Source organism: Zerene cesonia, chromosome 16, assembly GCF_012273895.1.
Source record: "Zerene cesonia ecotype Mississippi chromosome 16, Zerene_cesonia_1.1, whole genome shotgun sequence".
Lineage (NCBI taxonomy): Eukaryota > Metazoa > Arthropoda > Insecta > Lepidoptera > Pieridae > Zerene > Zerene cesonia.
Genome location: NC_052117.1, coordinates 1,322,962 through 1,341,917, shown reverse-complemented (window position 1 = coordinate 1,341,917; position 18,956 = coordinate 1,322,962). Strand labels below are relative to the sequence as shown.

The following is an 18,956-nucleotide window of genomic DNA, read 5'->3' as shown; positions in this document are numbered from 1 at the left end:
TCTATGTCGTGTTGCGTGGATGGGCAGTTCAGGAGGTTTCGGAAATAGTCTCGCCACATGTCCTTAATTCTTGCTTGCTCTGTTACAAGATTACCGACATCGTCTTCCAAAAGTTGCGAGGTAGGTTGGTAGCCTTTTTTTAGGTTTCTAATTTTTTGATAAAAATTCCTACTTTCATTTGCTCTAATTAAGTCTTCCATACCCCGTATTATATCCTCCAAATGTTTTCTCTTCGCGTTTCTTATCGTCCTTTTGGTTTTTGTGCGTATATTATTGTATTTATCTTTCCATTTCTTATCCTGCTCCGCTTGCATTTTTAACTTCCTTCTCTCGTTTAACAATTCCTCACATTTTGGTGTTAACCATTTCCTTCTGTTTTTACGTTTCTTTTTGCCAAGTATCTGTAGGCTTGCTTTCTTCACTGTCTCTTTTAATGTGTTCCATGCCTCTTCGATATTGTCAGACAATGGTAAACCATCAAACCTGTTATTCAACTCTATTTGTAAGTTTTTATTTACTTTATCATGTCTTATGTTTTCTACATTGATCTTGTCTTCGCATGTTACAGTTTTTTCTTTACTGACATTTATCCTAGCCCTGACTTTGATACCCAATAAATAATGATCACTGTCACAGTCTGCACCTCTGAATGTTCTTATATCTTCTATAATATTCTTGTGCCTATTGTCAATTAAGACGTGATCTATTTGGTTGACTGTTTTACCATCCGGAGACTTCCAGGTCCCTTTGTATATGCTCTTGTGGGGGAACTTGGTACTTTGGACTACCATGGACTTTGATGATGCGAAACTGATTATCCTAATGCCGTTATCGTTGGACTTCTCATGTTTGCTGTGTTTTCCTATGGTGGGCATAAATGCCTCTTCTCGTCCTATCTTTGCGTTTAGGTCCCCTAGCAAGATCTTAGCGTCATATTCGGGGATATCATCATATACTTGATCTAGCTCTTCGTAGAAATCGTCTTTGGTGGCATCGTCTGCTAGTTCTGTTGGGGCATACGTATTCAGGAGGGTGATATTGACGAATTTACTTTTAAGTCGCAATACAGATATTCTATCTGAGATTGGTTTAAACTGTATTACGCTGGGCAGTATTTTTTTGTCGACCATGAAACCTGTTCCATTAATGTGCTTACCAACGTTAGAGCCACTATAGAATAGTGTGTGACCGCTTTCCAGTTGGCATTCTCCATTTCCCGGCCACCTTACTTCTTGCAGTGCGGCTATACCGATTCCATATTGATGCAGTTCTCTGGTGACCTGGTATATAGATCCCGGTCTGTATAGACTCTTAACATTCCATGAGGCAAATCGTATTTCCTTTATCCGTAGCCGTGCGTCGTCGATGTAGGGATCAGATCGTTTTTCTCTTCTTGTCGGTTTCGTAACATGTGTTTATTTTACGTGAGAGGGGTGTTAGCCCTCCGCACAACCTCCGACATGCTGGAGGACCACATCCTACTTTGGTCGGCGAGTCCATCGGACTTGGCCAGTAGCTAGCTAGGCTGTACTACTGACCGCTCCCCCATCCGCCACCCGGGGGACGCCCCCCTACGCTGTGAGGCCCAGCGCGGGGCCAACTTTCAGATATTAAGCTGAAAAGAACAGATACTACACTTTGATCTTAGCCAAAAGGCCGAGAAGCGATACCTGAATTTCGTTTTAGGAGATATATCAATATAGTAGAAAAAAACTTCAAAAGCGTGTTCTCCTTGCGGCGTTACCGTAAGTGGCGCCATCTAGTGTTAGAAAGATTTTTTGCATTATTTGATTCACTCTCTTGCTCCATATAGCTCGAAGATGTATTATAATGATATAATAAAATTAAATAGATAAATAATTAACCTAACATCCTAAGATAATTAATACTTTATATAGTACATATGTTAGTTATTTGAAATTTGAAAGTTAGATTTGAAATACTTCTAAAACTATGAAACTCATTATTATAATTAAAAACTTTTCATAATAACATTCATAAATGGTGATAAAATAATTTGAATAAGGATAAAAATAATAACATATAACACATTACTTAATAACAACCATCCCTACTAATACTATATAGGCGAAAGTCCGTCTGTCCGTTCTTCACGGCTAAACCACTGAGTTTATTTGTATGTTTAATACCCGAGAAAGGTCATAGATTATTTTTAAGACGTTATCCCTTGCTGAAAAAGTTGTAATAACGCATTTAGTTACGACTAGTTTTAACTAGGAAAACGAGTTCTGACGTAAATGCATATCATGGTAACACGGATCACAATATAACAAACCTATATACATGAATATATAAATATAAGGAGGTCTAATAAAATACATATTCCATAAACCATAGATTTCATTTTCTATTATGCTAATATGTTACGTCTAGGAACAAATACGTTTATTGTATTTTATGATAATTTACATACACATTGTGGAATATTATTATACTAACTCTTCGCCCGTGGTATATAGTGAAGTTACCGCTTTCTAATGGTGAAAGAATTTAAAAAAAAATTGGTTCAGCAGTTTTTGAGTTTATCCATTACAAACAAACGAACAAAAATACAAATTCTTTTCTTTTTAATATTAGTGTAGACGAATGTTATAAATGCGAGTTGAGAAGGTTCATGTATGTCTGTTACTCTTTCACGCAGTCCCCTAAACGGACTTGGACGAAACTTTATAGAGAATTGAATAACAATTTAGTTGCTTCTATTATTAACGGATGTCTTTTAGTTTCGGTCATGATATGGAAATCCAGATGTGTAGGACAGCATTCACAAACGTTTTTTAATTCATTCGCAAGCATACATGCGCACAGATTCGGGCTTTGTACGAATGTTTACATTACAAATACCCGGGTAAATGTCACGTACAAAACACGTTTTTGAATCTATCTGTGGTTTATCCTGTGGTACAATTTACCAAGATTTAATTGTCTTTTGATTGTTTTACTTATTAATGCCAATTGAGTAGTTAATTAATAATTTTCTTATTGGAGCAGAGATGGTTATTTGTTATTATAGTGTGTGACTTCAAGGCGTTGTACTGTTTTTATTTTTTTTATTTTTTGTAAGTATTTTTTTTTTGTTATTGTGTTTTATTCTACACTAGCTGCGCTGCGCGGTTTCACCCGCGTAAGTACCCCGTAGGAATATCGCGACAAAACGATGTTTAATATAATAATAATAATTAAAATCATCTTTATTTAATTATTAATATCTTATCCTACTTCCTACTATCCTACTATATATCCTAATAATATTATAAATGCGAAAGTTTATAAGGATGTGTGTGTGTTTGTTGCTCTTTCACGCAAAAACTACTGAACACGTAGCACTGAAATTTGGTACGTAGATAGTGGGACAACTGGAATAACATATAGGCAACTTTTTATCCTACGGGATACGGACTTTGGCGGGTGAAACCGCGGGGTGCAGAAGTATTCTATATAGTTATGTTCTAACTAAAATTACGTTTAACAGAAATATTGACAAAGGAATACATCGAAATGGCAATGCTAACGTTTGAGCACTGTTGCTGCTGCTTCGACCTTCGGATTGGAAGTTTAATTATTGCATACCTGGATGTGGTAAGTACCTACATGTATATATAATTACCCCAAGATCCCACTATTCCGTTATGTATCTGTAGTTTGATTTTTTTTTTTGATGGGAGAAAGTTTTAAAAAGAAAATTGCCAGTTCAAAAATGACGATATTTGCAGCCAATTTTTTTTTTATAGGCAACCAAAAAAAAAAGGGATACGTGATGAATCGAGCAGGTTCTTGTGCTAAATATACATTCTACTGCAAATAACTGTATTATAATGTTATATACACAGCGAAATAGAAAGCTAAACAAAATTTAAACCAGTTTCTAATAAAACTTTGTTATTCTTTAAAATATTTTTAAATAAACTTTAACAGTATTGAAGTTAGACAACTGAAAAAAGTGCTTCGTTAGGGTTTTTTGGTAAACATGAAACAAAATATTATGAATAGTGTTATTACAATTGTAAAGGATACTACTACATCATAATCTTAATATATATAAATTACGAGTCACTTTGTTTGTCCACGATGGACTCGTAAACTACTCAACCGATTTTAAACGTATTTGTACACCACGTGCAGTTTAATCCGACTTGGCTGAAGAGGATACTTTAGATTATTTAAATCACGATAAATGACTATCCGGGCGGAGCCGGGGCGTGCAGTTAGTATATTATAGAAATCAAATCCCTAGCTCATAAGGAAGATTTGACAGTTTTATGTGAATTTTAACATTAAGATGATATGTCTATTATATAATATTCTTTACATATCACAATCAATTATAAAGTTTAACGTTTAAATTTTAAACTTAAGAATTTTAAAAACACGGCGATCTTATCAACACCATCGCTGTTTATGAAACAATCTAGATCAAATACCCAACTCCTCACACGATCAAAACTGAAATTACAAAAAAAAATCAAATCACACCAAACAAGCCTATAATTTACCGCCAAAATCTTTTATATCTGTATCTTCTATCTCTTTTATATCTTACGTGTCCAACTATTCAAAATCTATCCTTTTAAATATTTATACATTCATATCAACCTTGCAGATTTTTAACATAGTGATGTCCGTGGTATCTGGTGTGAGGTTGCGTGATGGTTTGACGCTAAGGAGGCTGGGAATAGACTCAATGTTTAACATCTCAACGTCCATCATCACCACAAACTCCATTCAACTGGCCATCGCTCTGCTGTTCATTATATTTTCTATTATGCTGGTGTATGGGATTCATAAGGTAATATAAGACGTATATTTGACTCATCATCATCAGCCTATATATGTTCCCACTGCTGGGACACAGGCAGCCTTTAAGGGTTTAGACCATAATCCACCACGCTGGCCAAGTGCGGGTTGGCAAATGTCACATGTCGTCGAACTTTTGATTCTTGGACGTGCCGGTTTCCTCACGATGTTTTCCTTCACCGTTTTAAGCAGTGGTAATGTTATCCACATGTGCAGATAAATTGAAAAATCAATTTATTTCCTGCACGCTCCAACCCCGACTTATCGATTTTGAAGTCCGAGGTTATTACCACTGAGCCACCACTGCATATTTGAGTACATTTTTTTAATTCGGTATGCAGAAGTAGCTATCTTCACTATAGTTATGGTTTTTTTTTTTAAATAGGTGTTATTAGTGTATTTTCTATCTCTATGTTAATAATATACTATTATCATAAAGAGGAAAGATTTGTAGATAAACATATTTGTTATGTTTCCGCCCAAAAACTACGGATCGGATTTCAAAATCTTCATCATCATCTTTCATCATCAGAAAGCTGCAACTTCACCGAGTTACATACGCTTTAAATGCCCACGGGCAGAACCAGTTCGAACGGCCAGTCGATTATAAATTAAGGGTATTATCTTTTCCTCTCTATAAACAAATTTTAATACTGACCATATTACAAATAACGTTATTTCATTATTTATGTAATTGAAGAAAATTTTACATGTACTGACTACCTAATAATTTGTTCATCTAATATATAAAAATCTCGTGTCACAATTACGTTGCCATACTCCTCCGAAACGGCTTGACCGATTTTGATGAAATTTTTGTGCTTATCCGGTATCTATGAGAATGGGCCAACATCTATTTTTCATCCCCCTAAATGATCAGAGTAAGGCAGAACAGCGTTTGCAGGGTGTAGCTAGTTGCCTATAAAATTTAACCACTCTAATACACTTTTCACCCTGTCCTAACCTTGCAAAACCGAATGGCCAGTAAATTTTTTATCTTACCCAAAAATTGTCTTTTCACAGTACCATCGCCTCTTCGTGAAGTCGTACTTAATTTATTCGTTCATTTATATCGTTCTGATAACAATTATTTTCTTTGTCTGCCTCGGGATTGAGACGGTCCCCGCCGGAGAAATTATCAAATTTGTATTTTCTATATGTAAGTATTACACGAATTTGTTGCCAGAAATTTTAATTCATAAACCTATATTTGTTTAGTTTATGTACTTACATGTGCTTCCAATGATTTCATCAATGATGATGGTAACAAAAGCTATGATATTGTTCCAGGTATCAACATATACTTCTTGCTGGTGATCAGAAGTTATTACCTCACGATGGGCGAAATACAAACCAACTATAATGGTTAGACTAATCGATGTTTCGTCTCTTTCACACTCAACAAGTTTTACATAAGTTAGAACGTGTGAAATAGTGATTTGTTAATTGACTGAAGTTAAGGGTTAATTCGTTAAAATTGTAATTATGTTATCTTTATTGCATTTAAATTACTGTGTTTAATACATCGGTTTTATTGCATCGCAGTTCACAATATTTTCAATTTGATATACTTAGTTGGTAACATAAGTTTTACGCAATAAAATAATACAAACTGAAATATTATGTTTTTGTAAATGCATCCTTATTCATGAACCAGTCGTTGGTTAAAACATGCGTGAGCCAATTGATTGTAAATGTGAATTTTATTATATACTAGCTGTGCCTGTGTGGTTCCTAGGTGTGTGGATTTAAATTCAAATGTAATTCTTCAAAATTAACTGACGCCCATATGACGTCGACGCCAAATAACTGTAGGGCAAAAACCGTTTCATCAAAATCCGTTTAGTAGTTTTTGCGTGAAAGCCGGACAAAACACACAATGGATCATTTTTTTTGCCAGTCTTACTCATATGAAGAGTCACATGTACATGTTAGATAATTTCTATATATATGTGTGCATGTCTATTAACTCGTCATTAATAACTCTACAGAACGATTTAATTTGATTCTCCTTTGTAATTAATCACTCGAACCCATTGAGGAAGGATTCTGCGAGTGTCAAGTTCTTATTTGATTCAGACATATCCAAGTGCCTCAACACATCCCATTTCCAAATATAGATTTGTTATATTTTCTACAGATTATACAGTCTGTATTCTACATAATCTATATTTAATATAGCGCCATCTATGTTTCTGGTCGGATGACAATTTTCGGCGCCATTGATTAAAAGGCTAGACTTTGTGACGCCTGGGCATTACAAAGACTATAATACAGACACGACAATAGAATAACATTACAAAATCGTCTATCATTTATTTTTAACACGCTTCATATTGGCTTTTCACCTTCACTTGTATGTTTGTATGAATTGATTTATTTTAAAAGAGCAACTACAGATTTTCTTGCCGGCTCTTCTCTGTAGAAACTGCCTTCCGTACCGGTGGTAAATGTTATAACTGTGTAATATAAAGATTCAAAAGTGCTTCTATAAGAAGTCTAATTGAATAAATAAATGATTGAGTTTGAGTTTGAGTTTAAATATAATAAACTATTCCTTTAAACTTAATTAGGACTCGTTTGAAACGTACATATTTAACTCAAACTTACTAATATACTCATCAAGGATAAAAAATAAATTAATTTGATAAGTTTATCTTATTATCCTGGTTAGAGTCGCCAGGATTAACAAGGACTCAATTACATTTTGAAAAATTATGCTGTGATATGTTGTGTATAAGATAATGAAAGACGATTTGGTTGATTCCATTATTATAGTGTGTTTTTGAACCTTATTTATTTAAATAAGAGGAGAAATATATATATATATATATATATATATATATATATATATATATATATATATATATATATATATACATACATATATTAAAGTAGCAAAATATAATAAATACCAAGTTTGCACTGTCTACGATGTGTTATAAAGCTACTCTTTGACGCAATCGGGCGGCTTTCATTCAGTTTCTTTTCATCCCAAGTGCAACATCCCAGTTTTATATAGTTATCTTTACTCTTAGGAATATATTAAGTAAGTACATAGATACGTTATATGTTTTTGAATAACCTATTATTTTCAAAAAATATTATGTCTCAAAATTATGAATTATATTAGTTATATAAAATTTGTTTTTTTTGTTATGTATGTTTTTGTGTAATATGTGAATCCAACACATATGAAATAGTAACTAGACCATGCACCAACATGGAAATATGTTTTTTGGGTTTTAGACATATATTTTGTATGGATGTAGCCTATAGTTACATCCATACAAAATTTACTTCATACATATATTTATATCTAGATAATAAATAGTATTTAAATTTCGTCGCACACCGTTTCGTCGTATATATGTATACTTTTTTAATAGCAAATGTCTTTAATGATAACGTTGCTATTAAATATGATAGGAAAGATCATACTAATATTATAAATGCGAAAGTTTTAAGGGATGTGTGTGTGTTTATTGCTCTTTCACGCAAAAACTACTGAACCGATTGCAATGAAATTTGGTACGTAGATAGCCGGACAATTGGAATAACACAAAGGCTACTTTTAATCCCGATATTCCTACGGGATACGGACTTACGCGGCTGAAACCGCGGGGCGCAGCGAGCATGATAATAATTACAATTTCAGGTGCGTCGGCAAAATGGGATTGCCACAGCTAGAAACATGCTGTTTTGTGTTAGATTTAAAAACTGGTAACATAGTAATGGGATGCCTTAATGCGGTAAGTCTAATACGTTTGTTTCGAAATTAGATTTGGTTATTAAACTGCTCTTCTTGATTTGTCACTATATAATTCAATTTCAACTATATTTTATTCAGTTTTAAAATATTAAAAGCATTTCTCTTTCATTCTGCGGTTAATATTGTTAAAATTTAATTGTCATAGCAAAGGTCAAAAACCTCATCATACATTCTAAAAGTAAATAAAAATCTATGGTAATTCTCATTCTATGGTCCATGGGCCATGCATGATGTAATCGGAAATATCGACCTCACCTCAACACCTCCACAATTTCCAGTTCCTATCCTTCACGCTGTTCGTGATCATGATAGTAGTGGCATGTACCATAGAGCCCCTGGAGGTGAAGGCATACCACGATGATGACGTGAGCGCAGAGGCAGCACTCACAGGCCTGTACGCCATGTCCATTATACTAGTGATCATGTTCTTGGCGAAGTTCTGCTTCGATCTGTTCTTCGTGTATGGAGTGGTTATGGTATGGCAACAATTTAAACAATAAAACTTTAGAATTTAATACTGATCGTGATAACTTTCGAGATAATTTGTTAACTAAACCACCTTCAAATTCTTATAACTACACCAAATTTCAATGATACAGAATTAACCAGAAATAATGTATTAAAATCGTTTCACTCAATCGCAAGTTCTGACGTAATAAGCACGAAAAATACAGTAGAATTAAGGACCTCCTCAATTTTTTGAAATCGGTTGGAAAACAAAGGATCGATCAAGAAATTATGCTTAAGTTGCATATGTAATCATGGTTATAAAGATATTTTAATCCAAATTCAATTGAAAACTTATATTAAAATAACATTCAATTATGTTCTAAAAAATTGTATACTGCAGAATTTTTCATATAGGTATTAATAGCAATTAATTTTTAAAATTACAAAAAATCTTTCGAAAGTTTTAAAGAACTATTACCTTCTTAGTGTCCTAAATCCTAAGAACAGTTGCATCCATATTATTTGCTGTTCTCATTACATAACTACTTAATGACAGGCTTTATTAACCCGAGAGTTGACCTATATTTTAATCAACGAATCTTACAGAAATGACTGAATGAAATTCTAATGAGTCAAGCTTTAATGAGTAATTGATTGCAGGAGAAGGCATCCATCATCCGAGCTTATTTCGTCATGTGGATCGTGTTTTTCCTGCTGTCTATGTTCACCTTCTTTCTCAACTCACCACATTACAGCGCGGGGACGATTAGCGTGGAAGTGTTTTATATCAGTAAGTATTTAGTTTTTAGGGCTCCGTAACATAGCAAGCTTTATAACTAGCGGTCCGCCCCGGCTTCTCCCGCGGTACATATATAGCATATAGCCTTCCTCAATAAATGGCCTATCTAACACTGAAAGAATTTTTTTTAATAGGACCATTAGTTCCTGAGATTAGTGCGTTCAAACAAACACTGCAGCTTTATAATATTAATCATTTACGACGACTGAAATTACTAACGCTAAGATTTAATCCCATATAGTTAACAAGCTCAAATGATACATAAGAAGGATGAAATAAAAGCACATAGATTTTTCACAGGTGAATTTAATTATAGCTGGGAGACACACTCTTCTGCCATTAAAACAAAAAAGTGTTTTGGGAAGTCCCGTGTTCCCTAGAGGGGTATGGGGCAGATGATATACATCTGTTTAACTGATCGGTAGACCATCACTAGCTGTAACCCGCGGCGTCCCATGGTACCCGGGTAAAGGTAACCTATTTGCTAATCCAGACTATAATCTCTGTATTTTTCAGGTCTAAATGTCTACGCGATTCTTCTGAGCAATAGTTTCTATAAATTGCTCAACACTCGTGAAGAGGTTTAATTTAATTTTATATTAAATTTGTATTTAAAGAGATGTTTAATGGATGTTGTACGATTCAGATTATGTAGGCAAATATATTGATGTTATATTCACATAATATATAATTTTGTTGGATTATGAGTGTTTTATTTCATTCCTAATTGCTGTCAATTATTAAAAAATAATAAATTTTTAAATTATGAGCTTTAATATGGTACTTTATGCATCATAAATTGTTTTAACAAAAAGCTAAACGGCCTCCAAATTTCCTGAACTAAACCCATTAAATAAATAAAAACCGTTCACCTACTCGATCGTTCTCTAAGTTCTAACAAACCTGAAACAAACATTGTCAAATTGAGAACCTCCTTCTTTTTCGAAGTCGGTTGGAAATAAGGAAGTATATGGAATAAAAAAGCTTATCTCTGTAACTCAATGTAATAACTAATTTAGTATTATACATATTCACATTTGACCATAGTAATTATCTGTAGAGAAATTCCTCCAATCTCACTTGTGAATGTAGAACATTGGCTTCAACAGAGTAGGTGCCATCTGTAAATAAAAACTAATTTAACGCTTTGTAAAAACATAACAAAGGTCTAAAAATATGTAATCAAAGAATAAATACTTCGTCTGTCGCAAAAATCGAAATTATCCCTTAATAATATTGAAGCATACGGTCGTATTGAGTGAACGCCTGTTTTGAAGTCGGTAAAAAAGTAATGTGCACCTAACTTCTCAATAACTAATAAACGAATCGAGTTTCCTTACCAACATTAAACCATTGATTTCTGGGGAATCCTGTTTCCTCCCTAGAAGCGGCAATGGCAGCTTTTAAAGCGAAGGCGACGCTTACGGCTAAACAAGTAGCTGGTTCAGCCACCGCTGAAAAGAGTAAATTAAACATATAAATAAATTATTTGCTGCCTAGATTCAAAGCCATAAAAATATACAAATTACTTCACTACATAGTATAAAGCAAAGTCGCTTGCCACGTTCGTCCCTATATATATACACATAGCTGTTAAAAAGTACAGAACGCATTTTGATGGGTTTTTTAATAGATACAGTGTTTCAAGAGGGAAGGTTTATATATACACACACATCCTTATAAATTTTCGCATTTTAATATTAGTAGGACTAGTAGGATAGGATAATATAATTAGCAAAAATTCTTACACCGAGACCCCAGTGTCCCAACGGGGTTGTGATTCTTGCGCAATTTTATCCGAAAATCAATTGGTATATCTTTAGCCTGTGGTATGTGGTAGTTCCAAGTGCGATCGGTCAGTATCTGACCCGTCTCCTTGTCATAAATTAATTGTTCTGTAGTCCAATATCCCAAGCCCATTGTAAATGCACCTTGAATCTATAAAACGAATAATATATTTGATTATTTGTACCAGCATTTTTAAATACCGTGGTTTCAATAATAGACAGAAAGAATAAATTATTTGACTCCACAAAATTACAATTTAAACACAACGATACAATTAAGACACAACAACAACAATTATATTCACCAAGATCATGTTACAAATTTTATTTCTACAATTCTATTTTACATTTACCTGGCCAATATCGATTTCTGGGTTCACACTTGTCCCAACGTCCTCAACTAAATCAACCCTTCGTATATGTGATTCACCAGTTAATATGTCCAATTCTACTTCTGATAGAGCAATACCTGCAGTCCTGTGAGGTTCCTGATCATTCGAATTGACCTGATAACTCACTTGCAAATTAATTCCTTGCTCAAACGCCGCTTGCACTAAATTTTCCCATGTAGGATCTTTTATTGTATCTCTGACTGGTGCTAAACGATCTAAAAGCAACTGACAGCATTTGATTGCACCGAAACATATTGCCTGAGTCGTGCGACTGGCAACCGTGGAAAAGTTATTTGGAACGGAGGCTACATCCAGCGGTTTCGTTTTTATCTTACTTATAGGAACCTTCAATATAAACCCAACGGTTTGTATAACTTTTGTGTTTATCCCCTGACCTATTTCTACACCCCCATGTTTAATGACAATGCTCCCATCTCCATGATAGACAGTTATATAAATATGGAAATCCACCAGAGGTGTTCCCGGCCAGCTCATAATTGCCACTCGAAGACCCCGTTTCAGCCACCTGTTCTTAAGATTAAAATCCGCTACTTCCATTTTCCGTTTTTCATAATCACTATCTTCCAACAGTGTCTCCAATACATCTCTTACATCTGTGTATTCACTATTAAGATTACACATACGCACTTGCAGTGGGTCCAAGTCCAATTCATATGCTATTCTCTCCATGATGTGTTCTGTCATGCATACACTTTCAAAACTTCCTAAATCACATTGGCCTAGTAAATTATTTATGTTATGTCGAATAAATCTTCGAAAAAAACCAGAACAGTTAGATAAAATTTAACAAATTCATTTAATTGAAACAAATAACCACCAACAAATATTACGAGTATGTACTTACAAAAATATACAAGCAAAGCTTAAACTAGACAGCTATTTATAAACTCACCAGGACTTCTGGCATATGTATTGGAAGTGGTATCAGTTGTAACAGAGAAGACGCTGTAATTCCACCGGCTCTTGTCGTAACAGTTCTTTACTCCAGGAACAGCTAAAAACGCCACTGGATCGTTGTCTTTGTAGCCAACGTCTTGATATAAATTATAATGTAGATACTGTATTTCGCCTATACTGTTTACTGCAACCTAGCCACCAACGATAAAATTATAATTAGGAATGTTCAATTAATTTTACATGTGTATATAATATTTTAACTCTATTTGTAAAGTTAATTTTAAATTCAAGTTTATTTATTTGCTAGAAAAAGGTGCAGTGGTTGGTAAAAAAAAAACTTAAAGCAATATATTCTTCTATAGTAAATGACATACAAAAATCCATTAAAAATATACTAATTTGTAAAAAAAACAAACATGCACCGTTCCATAGATAATTAATAAATAATAGGAAGTATTAATTCGTTAAATACCTCGTAATCAAGATTGCATGGTAATCGCTTTCCAATTACCCGAATGTTGGGCTGGATATCCATTACAAATCTACATGGTCTGTTGAGTAAATAAGTGACCAGTGCGCATGCGGTAGCCGTGTAACTACTTCTGGTTATCTTAGCACCATAAGCTCCGCCACACCGTGGTATAACCAAGTTTATTCTACAAAAAAATATGTATGTAAGAAAACCATTTCGCTTGCGACAGGACTTTACCATATTTATTTGACATGAATTTTGATATCGATATAACTAAATCATGTTATACTTTATTTACATTATAACTGCATGGGGTGGACAGGCTAAAAGCACTATTCTCAACGTTGAGAGGGCCCAAAGATCAGTCTTGAAAGTAATGACCTTCAGACAAATCGATTTTCCCACTGCCGAACTTTATAAACATTGCCAGGTACTTACTGTAAGGCAACTATATGTGCTGCAAATAATCTTGAAAAAACATCAGGAACTTAATTTCGACAATAATAACTTTAACAAAAGAAGATCATTCATGGTATGTGAAGTGAACCGCTCCCGTCATTATTTTCCTATGAAATTCTACGCTATTTTGGGGGGATTTGTCTATAACAATGTTAATAAAATACTCAATATATATAATATGAATAAAACTAAATGTAAAACAACCGTCAGTAAATGGCTGCAAGAATTTTCATATGATACCACTGAAAACTTGTTGAAAATTAAACTATAAACATAATCTTACTATTCATAATTTTACTACTAACACTTCCTGATGCACACCAATCAACACACACACTCACTAGCATCCACACATACACATATACACACACCCATCCACACAATCATTCACACACACTCAGGTTTTTATTTTATCTGTTTTATTTCATTAATATCTATTTTATTATTTCTTGTCTATATCATATCTAGAAAATTATAAATATTATGATGTATTTTAATTAAAGGCATACTAATGTAACTGTAGTAAGGATAGAAGCTGGTGCCTGTCCACACAGGCGAGTTCTTTGAACTCAGCCTAGAACGGGTGCCACTTATCACATTTATTGTAAATGTCTATAATTAAGAAAAATCTTGTAATTTGATAAGAAATAAATTTATTATTATTATTATTATTATTTACATACCTGCTTTGCTCTATATTCAATAACTCTGAAATAGCCAGATGCATCATGTCAGGGTATTGAGATGCCGAGTACGCATCAATACCCTCCTCACTGGGACGAGTAACGCAACTCTGAGTTTCCATTGTATAGTGATACTGCCAAAATATGTTCTCTGATTCCCTTATTACACTATGCACATCTACTCCTGGTTCTTTCTCAGCTGGGGTAGCTTTATACAAGGTTATTCGACTTGGATCAAACATCTTTACGTCACGTATATCTAGTAACGGTTTCTTGTTATCCTTCTTATAAGTTACACGAACTAAATCCGCTGCTCTGTTTGCTAACACTTCAGTTTCAGCTGCTATTATCCCAATCGGTTGATCGAAGTAGGTAATCCTATCTTCTGCTAATAATATTTGAGGATCGTAAAGTGGTACCCTGCCACTTATGAGGATATTCTTTCCGGGAATGTCTTTGGCTGAGTAAAAGGCCAGTACACCTGGAATGGACTGTGTGTAGAAAATTTAATACCAAGTTTTACGTGATAATAATGTTTTACAATAGTTCTTGAATATATATTACTATTTTATTTTAAAAGAGCAACTACAGAGTTTCTTGTCGGCGCTTCTCTGTAGAAACTGCCTTCTGAACCGGTGGTAAATGTTATAACTGTGTAATATGACGAGTCAAAAGTGGAATATTATATAATTCTTCTATAGGAAGTCTAATTGAGTGAATAAATATTTGAGTTTGAGTTTGAGTATACCCCCGTGTTTATAGTCTCCACAACATACTCCTATACCAAATAATAATTATTTATATAACTCACCAGAGCATCTGATGGATCAATGTGCCCGATTTCACCAGTAGCAATCTTCGCAGTGACAAACGCACAATATACTTCTTTTCTCTGGGTAGGTAGATCGTTTACATACAGAGCTTCCCCTGCACACTGTATCAGTGCTTCCACTTTCGGCATAGGCTCATTTAAAGGCCATAATACTGGGTTTGTATCGTAAACCTCTGTACCTTTTGAGAGTGGTCTGTATTTCCGCAGATCAACTGCACCTGATGCGTATCGTACGTTTAATAGCTCCGCCGGTATTATGTTGAGCAAGCCCTGTAAAATTTATGTTAAAATAAATTGATTGATCATTAAATACATTAACATAATTGATTTCGTTAAAATCGTGACAGCTTTTTCATGTCGAACTCAATTCACAATTATGTGAACAAATGTATTACTATAGCGTAATTAAGGTCATCGTTTCGTAGTGTATACTAGTCCAAGTACACTACTTACTTATGTATGATAGACAATTTATATTAGCCGTATGTACTTCATACCTTATAAAATAAACCCAGAGCAGCTTTCTTCCGAAATTCCGGTGACAGCATTCCTGGGAATTCCTCTACAATAATTTCGTCATGGAGAACTTTAAGTGCTCCTTGTAACACATCATTCTCGAACAACTTCTTATCCTTCAAAAACAATTCTGTTCTGTACGCGTGAGTGAAGGTCTTTGAAAGACCACCATATAATATTCTCGCTGATTTTACTGTTTCGTGGTCATTTGGATCTAATTCATAAAGGAAAGCTCCGTGAACCTGAGCTACAGCGTTCTGTGATCTGGGCATTACCTGAAAACTTGTCTTATAAACTATGATAGAATTATGTGACACTAATTTGATAGAATTGAAAAAGGGACAGCTAATAGATAAAATAAAAATTATATTATCACATTACATATTGGCATAGTCCTGATATTCCATATTTCTTGGACAGGTGTACGGGCAATTGATCTATTTATAAATTGCGTGTCATACTGTTTGTCCGCGATGGACTCCTCAACCATTCAACCGATCTTGATCAAAATTACACGCTATGTGCAGTTTGATCCAAGTTAAAAGATAGTTTATATTCTTTCAATTACGATAAATGACTACCCGGGCGGAGCCGGAGCAACTAGTTGAAGTATAAAAAATAACAATGTACGATAAACAAACTTTGAAAGAGGCAAATTTATAATTATTAGACAGCGGAGGTATTTTGATCGCAGTGATGATCTTCCCTCTCATATCAATCGACAAAAACTCTTGTGGTGTTACGTCTACCGTGCTCTCGGCGCTTACTAGAACAAACATAATGTTTGAAGCATCAATATTTCCTTTATTGTGGCTATAAATTTTATCTATTTTGCTAGATTTCGATCTGGCTTAAAGCTTTAACATAGACTCACATATTATTTATTATCTATTGAAACAGATTTATATTAACAACACATTGCAAATTGTTATCGTAATATTGTACAATGCGTAAACCTCATATAAAACTCATATAAACTGTTTGTCTGTCTGTCTTCTCTGTTCACGTTTCTGTCGTCTCTGCTTCAAGCTTAAACCACAGAACCGATTTGGTTAAAATTTATTGCAAAGTTAATTTTAGATTCCAGCAAGGGGAAAGAAAAGTACTTATTTCGGAAATTCCACAGAAACGAAAACAGTGCGGGAAAACCCCTGGACCCACGTAGTCAAAGAAATAAATAGATTTTTCTTTGACTACGTGGGAGAAACTGCGGGTGTAATTCTAGTCTATACTAATAAACAAAGCAGGTGTCTGGTATTACTTAACTAAATAGTATTAAATAAATAGTAATTAAAATATTTTAAATTAATTTGAATAATCAATAATTAAATAGTCAGGTTATAAAACATCATGAGAAATAAAACTTCACCCATCCGATTGCCAGATGAGACCTACTTCTTGTGAAATATATTTGTTTAATAAAAACTCGCCCAGTCAAAAATAGCTCTTATCTGATTATCACATAGGTGAAGATCGATCTACTACAACTGCCGTCTTTAAAATAAAGTGACAATTGAAATAAAAATACCAATAGTCAAAAATGCGCCAATCGCTTCCAACAACAAAAATAAATCGGATTGAAATCTCATATCTCTTTGTTTCAGCATTAAATTCCCGGCTATTGAACCGACCTGCAATGAAAATGAAAATACGGATTTAGCGTTCAAAGTTCATATATACGATGATGCGCTGTAAATAAAGTTTTCAAATGACATTATAAAAAAATTACTGGAACAATCGCCTTCATTACAAATAGGTCGTGAAAATTACGAACAATGAAAAATTTAACCATACCCATAACAGATATGTACAAAAAAGTAACGGTTTAAAAATAGTATCAAATACAATGGATATAGAGTTATCCCTTCCCAGCCCTTTCCTTTATTCCTCCTCTTAATCATTTCTTCATACTTTTTATTTGTAGAGGTGTAATGTCTGCAATCGACCTTACGCCTCCCAAATGCACGCACCATCTCCATTGCCGACTGTGACATAACAAAAAATAAAATTATGTACATACATTTCTAACAGGTATGTGAGCCACCAAGTCCAAATGATCGTACAACTTTTGCAAATAAGAGAACTCTTCATAAATCTCAGCCATGTTTTTAAATATCTTCATCGTATTTGTTAACGTAGTTCCAGCGCCAATTATTAGGTTTTGGTCCAGGTAATGGATCTTGAGTTCATAGACTGCACTTATATCTATTAGAACTCGAGGGAATTCAAATATGTGTATCGCACCTTTAAAAAATACAATTTCGGCATTAGACGAACAACAGCAATAATTATAGACTTAAATTAAAAAAACATATTTATACATCACTCTATATACGCATAATATATAAAACGTAATCTATAAGATGAATTGATAAAACAGCTAAAAGAAATACTTCAATGTTTTCTTTTCCTTTGGACTTATATACCCACCTCGCCCTGTATTCCCATCCACTAACATATAAGAATCTGTCCCTTCATTCCGCCACACTTGGAAAATATCGTTGATTTCATTCACTCTATACCAAGTTTTATGATCCCTCAAATATATCTTCTTGACCTTACCACGCCTGGGAACCACACACCAATCTTCTTCACAACTTTTGTTACAATTTCGTTTATTTTTACATAGTTTTAAATCTTCGATATCATCGAGGCTGGGTTTTGGAGTGTCCTTTGCGAAGGTTTTAAAGGCGTCTAAGATCGATCTATAGCCTGTACAGCGGCATTGGTTACCGCCGAAGGAATTTTCTATTTCATATTCAGTGACATCGTAATCTCTGTTTTCAAGTAAACTGCGGAAACAAAATGAACGGTATGGGATGTACGTCGCATTTTTCACTAACCAACTATCTTTAATCACATGGCGGTTATTTTTACAAACTGTCCGCTATTTATAAAGTTAAAAGAAACAATACTTGTACTTATGAATATGTGGAAGAAATCGCTATATCTTATACCTTTAAACGAGCAATTCTTGTATATATACATATATATATATATATAATTGGAATCTCGGAATCGGCTCCAACGATTTTCATGAAATTTAGTATATAGGGGGTTT

General features: G+C 34.0%; 4 protein-coding genes and 1 pseudogene across 5 annotated transcripts in view; 2 read left to right on the top strand and 3 right to left on the bottom strand.

The window, feature by feature from the left end:
- The window catches only part of LOC119833031 (craniofacial development protein 2-like), a 3,555-nt gene extending 2,425 nt beyond the window's left edge, over positions 1-1,130 (bottom strand). The window contains exon 1 of the mRNA XM_038356901.1: positions 95-1,130. Within this exon, the coding sequence (XP_038212829.1) occupies positions 95-1,130 (1,036 nt within the window). The remainder of the gene's footprint in view (positions 1-94) is intronic.
- Positions 1,131-1,557: 427 nt separating this feature from the next.
- LOC119833145 lies at positions 1,558-1,668 on the bottom strand (annotated as a pseudogene).
- Positions 1,669-3,499: 1,831 nt separating this feature from the next.
- On the top strand, positions 3,500-6,268 carry LOC119833054. The gene is made up of 4 exons (XM_038356925.1): positions 3,500-3,600; positions 4,622-4,807; positions 5,839-5,974; positions 6,106-6,268. Exons 1-4 carry the CDS (start codon positions 3,520-3,522, stop codon positions 6,183-6,185), a joined length of 483 nt encoding a protein of 160 aa, XP_038212853.1. The 5' UTR covers positions 3,500-3,519; the 3' UTR covers positions 6,186-6,268.
- Positions 6,269-7,804: 1,536 nt separating this feature from the next.
- On the top strand, positions 7,805-10,432 carry LOC119832843. Its single transcript, XM_038356634.1, has 5 exons — positions 7,805-7,864; positions 8,474-8,567; positions 8,866-9,063; positions 9,698-9,827; positions 10,353-10,432. Exons 2-5 carry the CDS (start codon positions 8,487-8,489, stop codon positions 10,421-10,423), a joined length of 480 nt encoding a protein of 159 aa, XP_038212562.1. The 5' UTR covers positions 7,805-7,864; positions 8,474-8,486; the 3' UTR covers positions 10,424-10,432.
- LOC119832842 (abscisic-aldehyde oxidase-like) overlaps positions 10,125-18,956 on the bottom strand; it is a 12,366-nt gene continuing 3,534 nt past the window's right edge. The window contains exons 4-17 of one of the 2 annotated variants that reach the window (XM_038356632.1): positions 18,326-18,687; positions 17,916-18,139; positions 17,424-17,526; positions 16,537-16,661; positions 15,877-16,170; positions 15,359-15,649; positions 14,548-15,038; positions 13,406-13,589; positions 12,929-13,124; positions 11,977-12,740; positions 11,585-11,774; positions 11,177-11,290; positions 10,864-10,957; positions 10,125-10,739 (exon numbers count right to left, since the gene is read on the bottom strand). In XM_038356632.1, the coding sequence (XP_038212560.1) occupies positions 10,887-10,957; positions 11,177-11,290; positions 11,585-11,774; positions 11,977-12,740; positions 12,929-13,124; positions 13,406-13,589; positions 14,548-15,038; positions 15,359-15,649; positions 15,877-16,170; positions 16,537-16,661; positions 17,424-17,526; positions 17,916-18,139; positions 18,326-18,687 (3,409 nt within the window). In that variant the 3' untranslated portion in view covers positions 10,125-10,739; positions 10,864-10,886. Of the gene's footprint in view, positions 10,740-10,824; positions 10,958-11,176; positions 11,291-11,584; positions 11,775-11,976; positions 12,741-12,928; positions 13,125-13,405; positions 13,590-14,547; positions 15,039-15,358; positions 15,650-15,876; positions 16,171-16,536; positions 16,662-17,423; positions 17,527-17,915; positions 18,140-18,325; positions 18,688-18,956 lie in introns of those variants that run through there. The other variant, XM_038356631.1, reaches the window with a different exon arrangement.

Bases quoted from the DNA above. Each gene is read 5' to 3' on its own strand.
- LOC119833054 (XM_038356925.1), top strand. From the start codon at position 3,520: ATGGCAATGCTAACGTTTGAGCACTGTTGCTGCTGCTTCGACCTTCGG. The intron at 4,808-5,838 runs GTAATATAAGAC...GTCTTTTCACAG, and splicing joins TGGTGTATGGGATTCATAAG to TACCATCGCCTCTTCGTGAA. The intron at 5,975-6,105 runs GTAAGTATTACA...ATATTGTTCCAG, and splicing joins CAAATTTGTATTTTCTATAT to GTATCAACATATACTTCTTG.
- LOC119832843 (XM_038356634.1), top strand. From the start codon at position 8,487: ATGGGATTGCCACAGCTAGAAACATGCTGTTTTGTGTTAGATTTAAAA. The intron at 9,064-9,697 runs GTATGGCAACAA...AATTGATTGCAG, and splicing joins TCGTGTATGGAGTGGTTATG to GAGAAGGCATCCATCATCCG. The intron at 9,828-10,352 runs GTAAGTATTTAG...TGTATTTTTCAG, and splicing joins CGTGGAAGTGTTTTATATCA to GTCTAAATGTCTACGCGATT.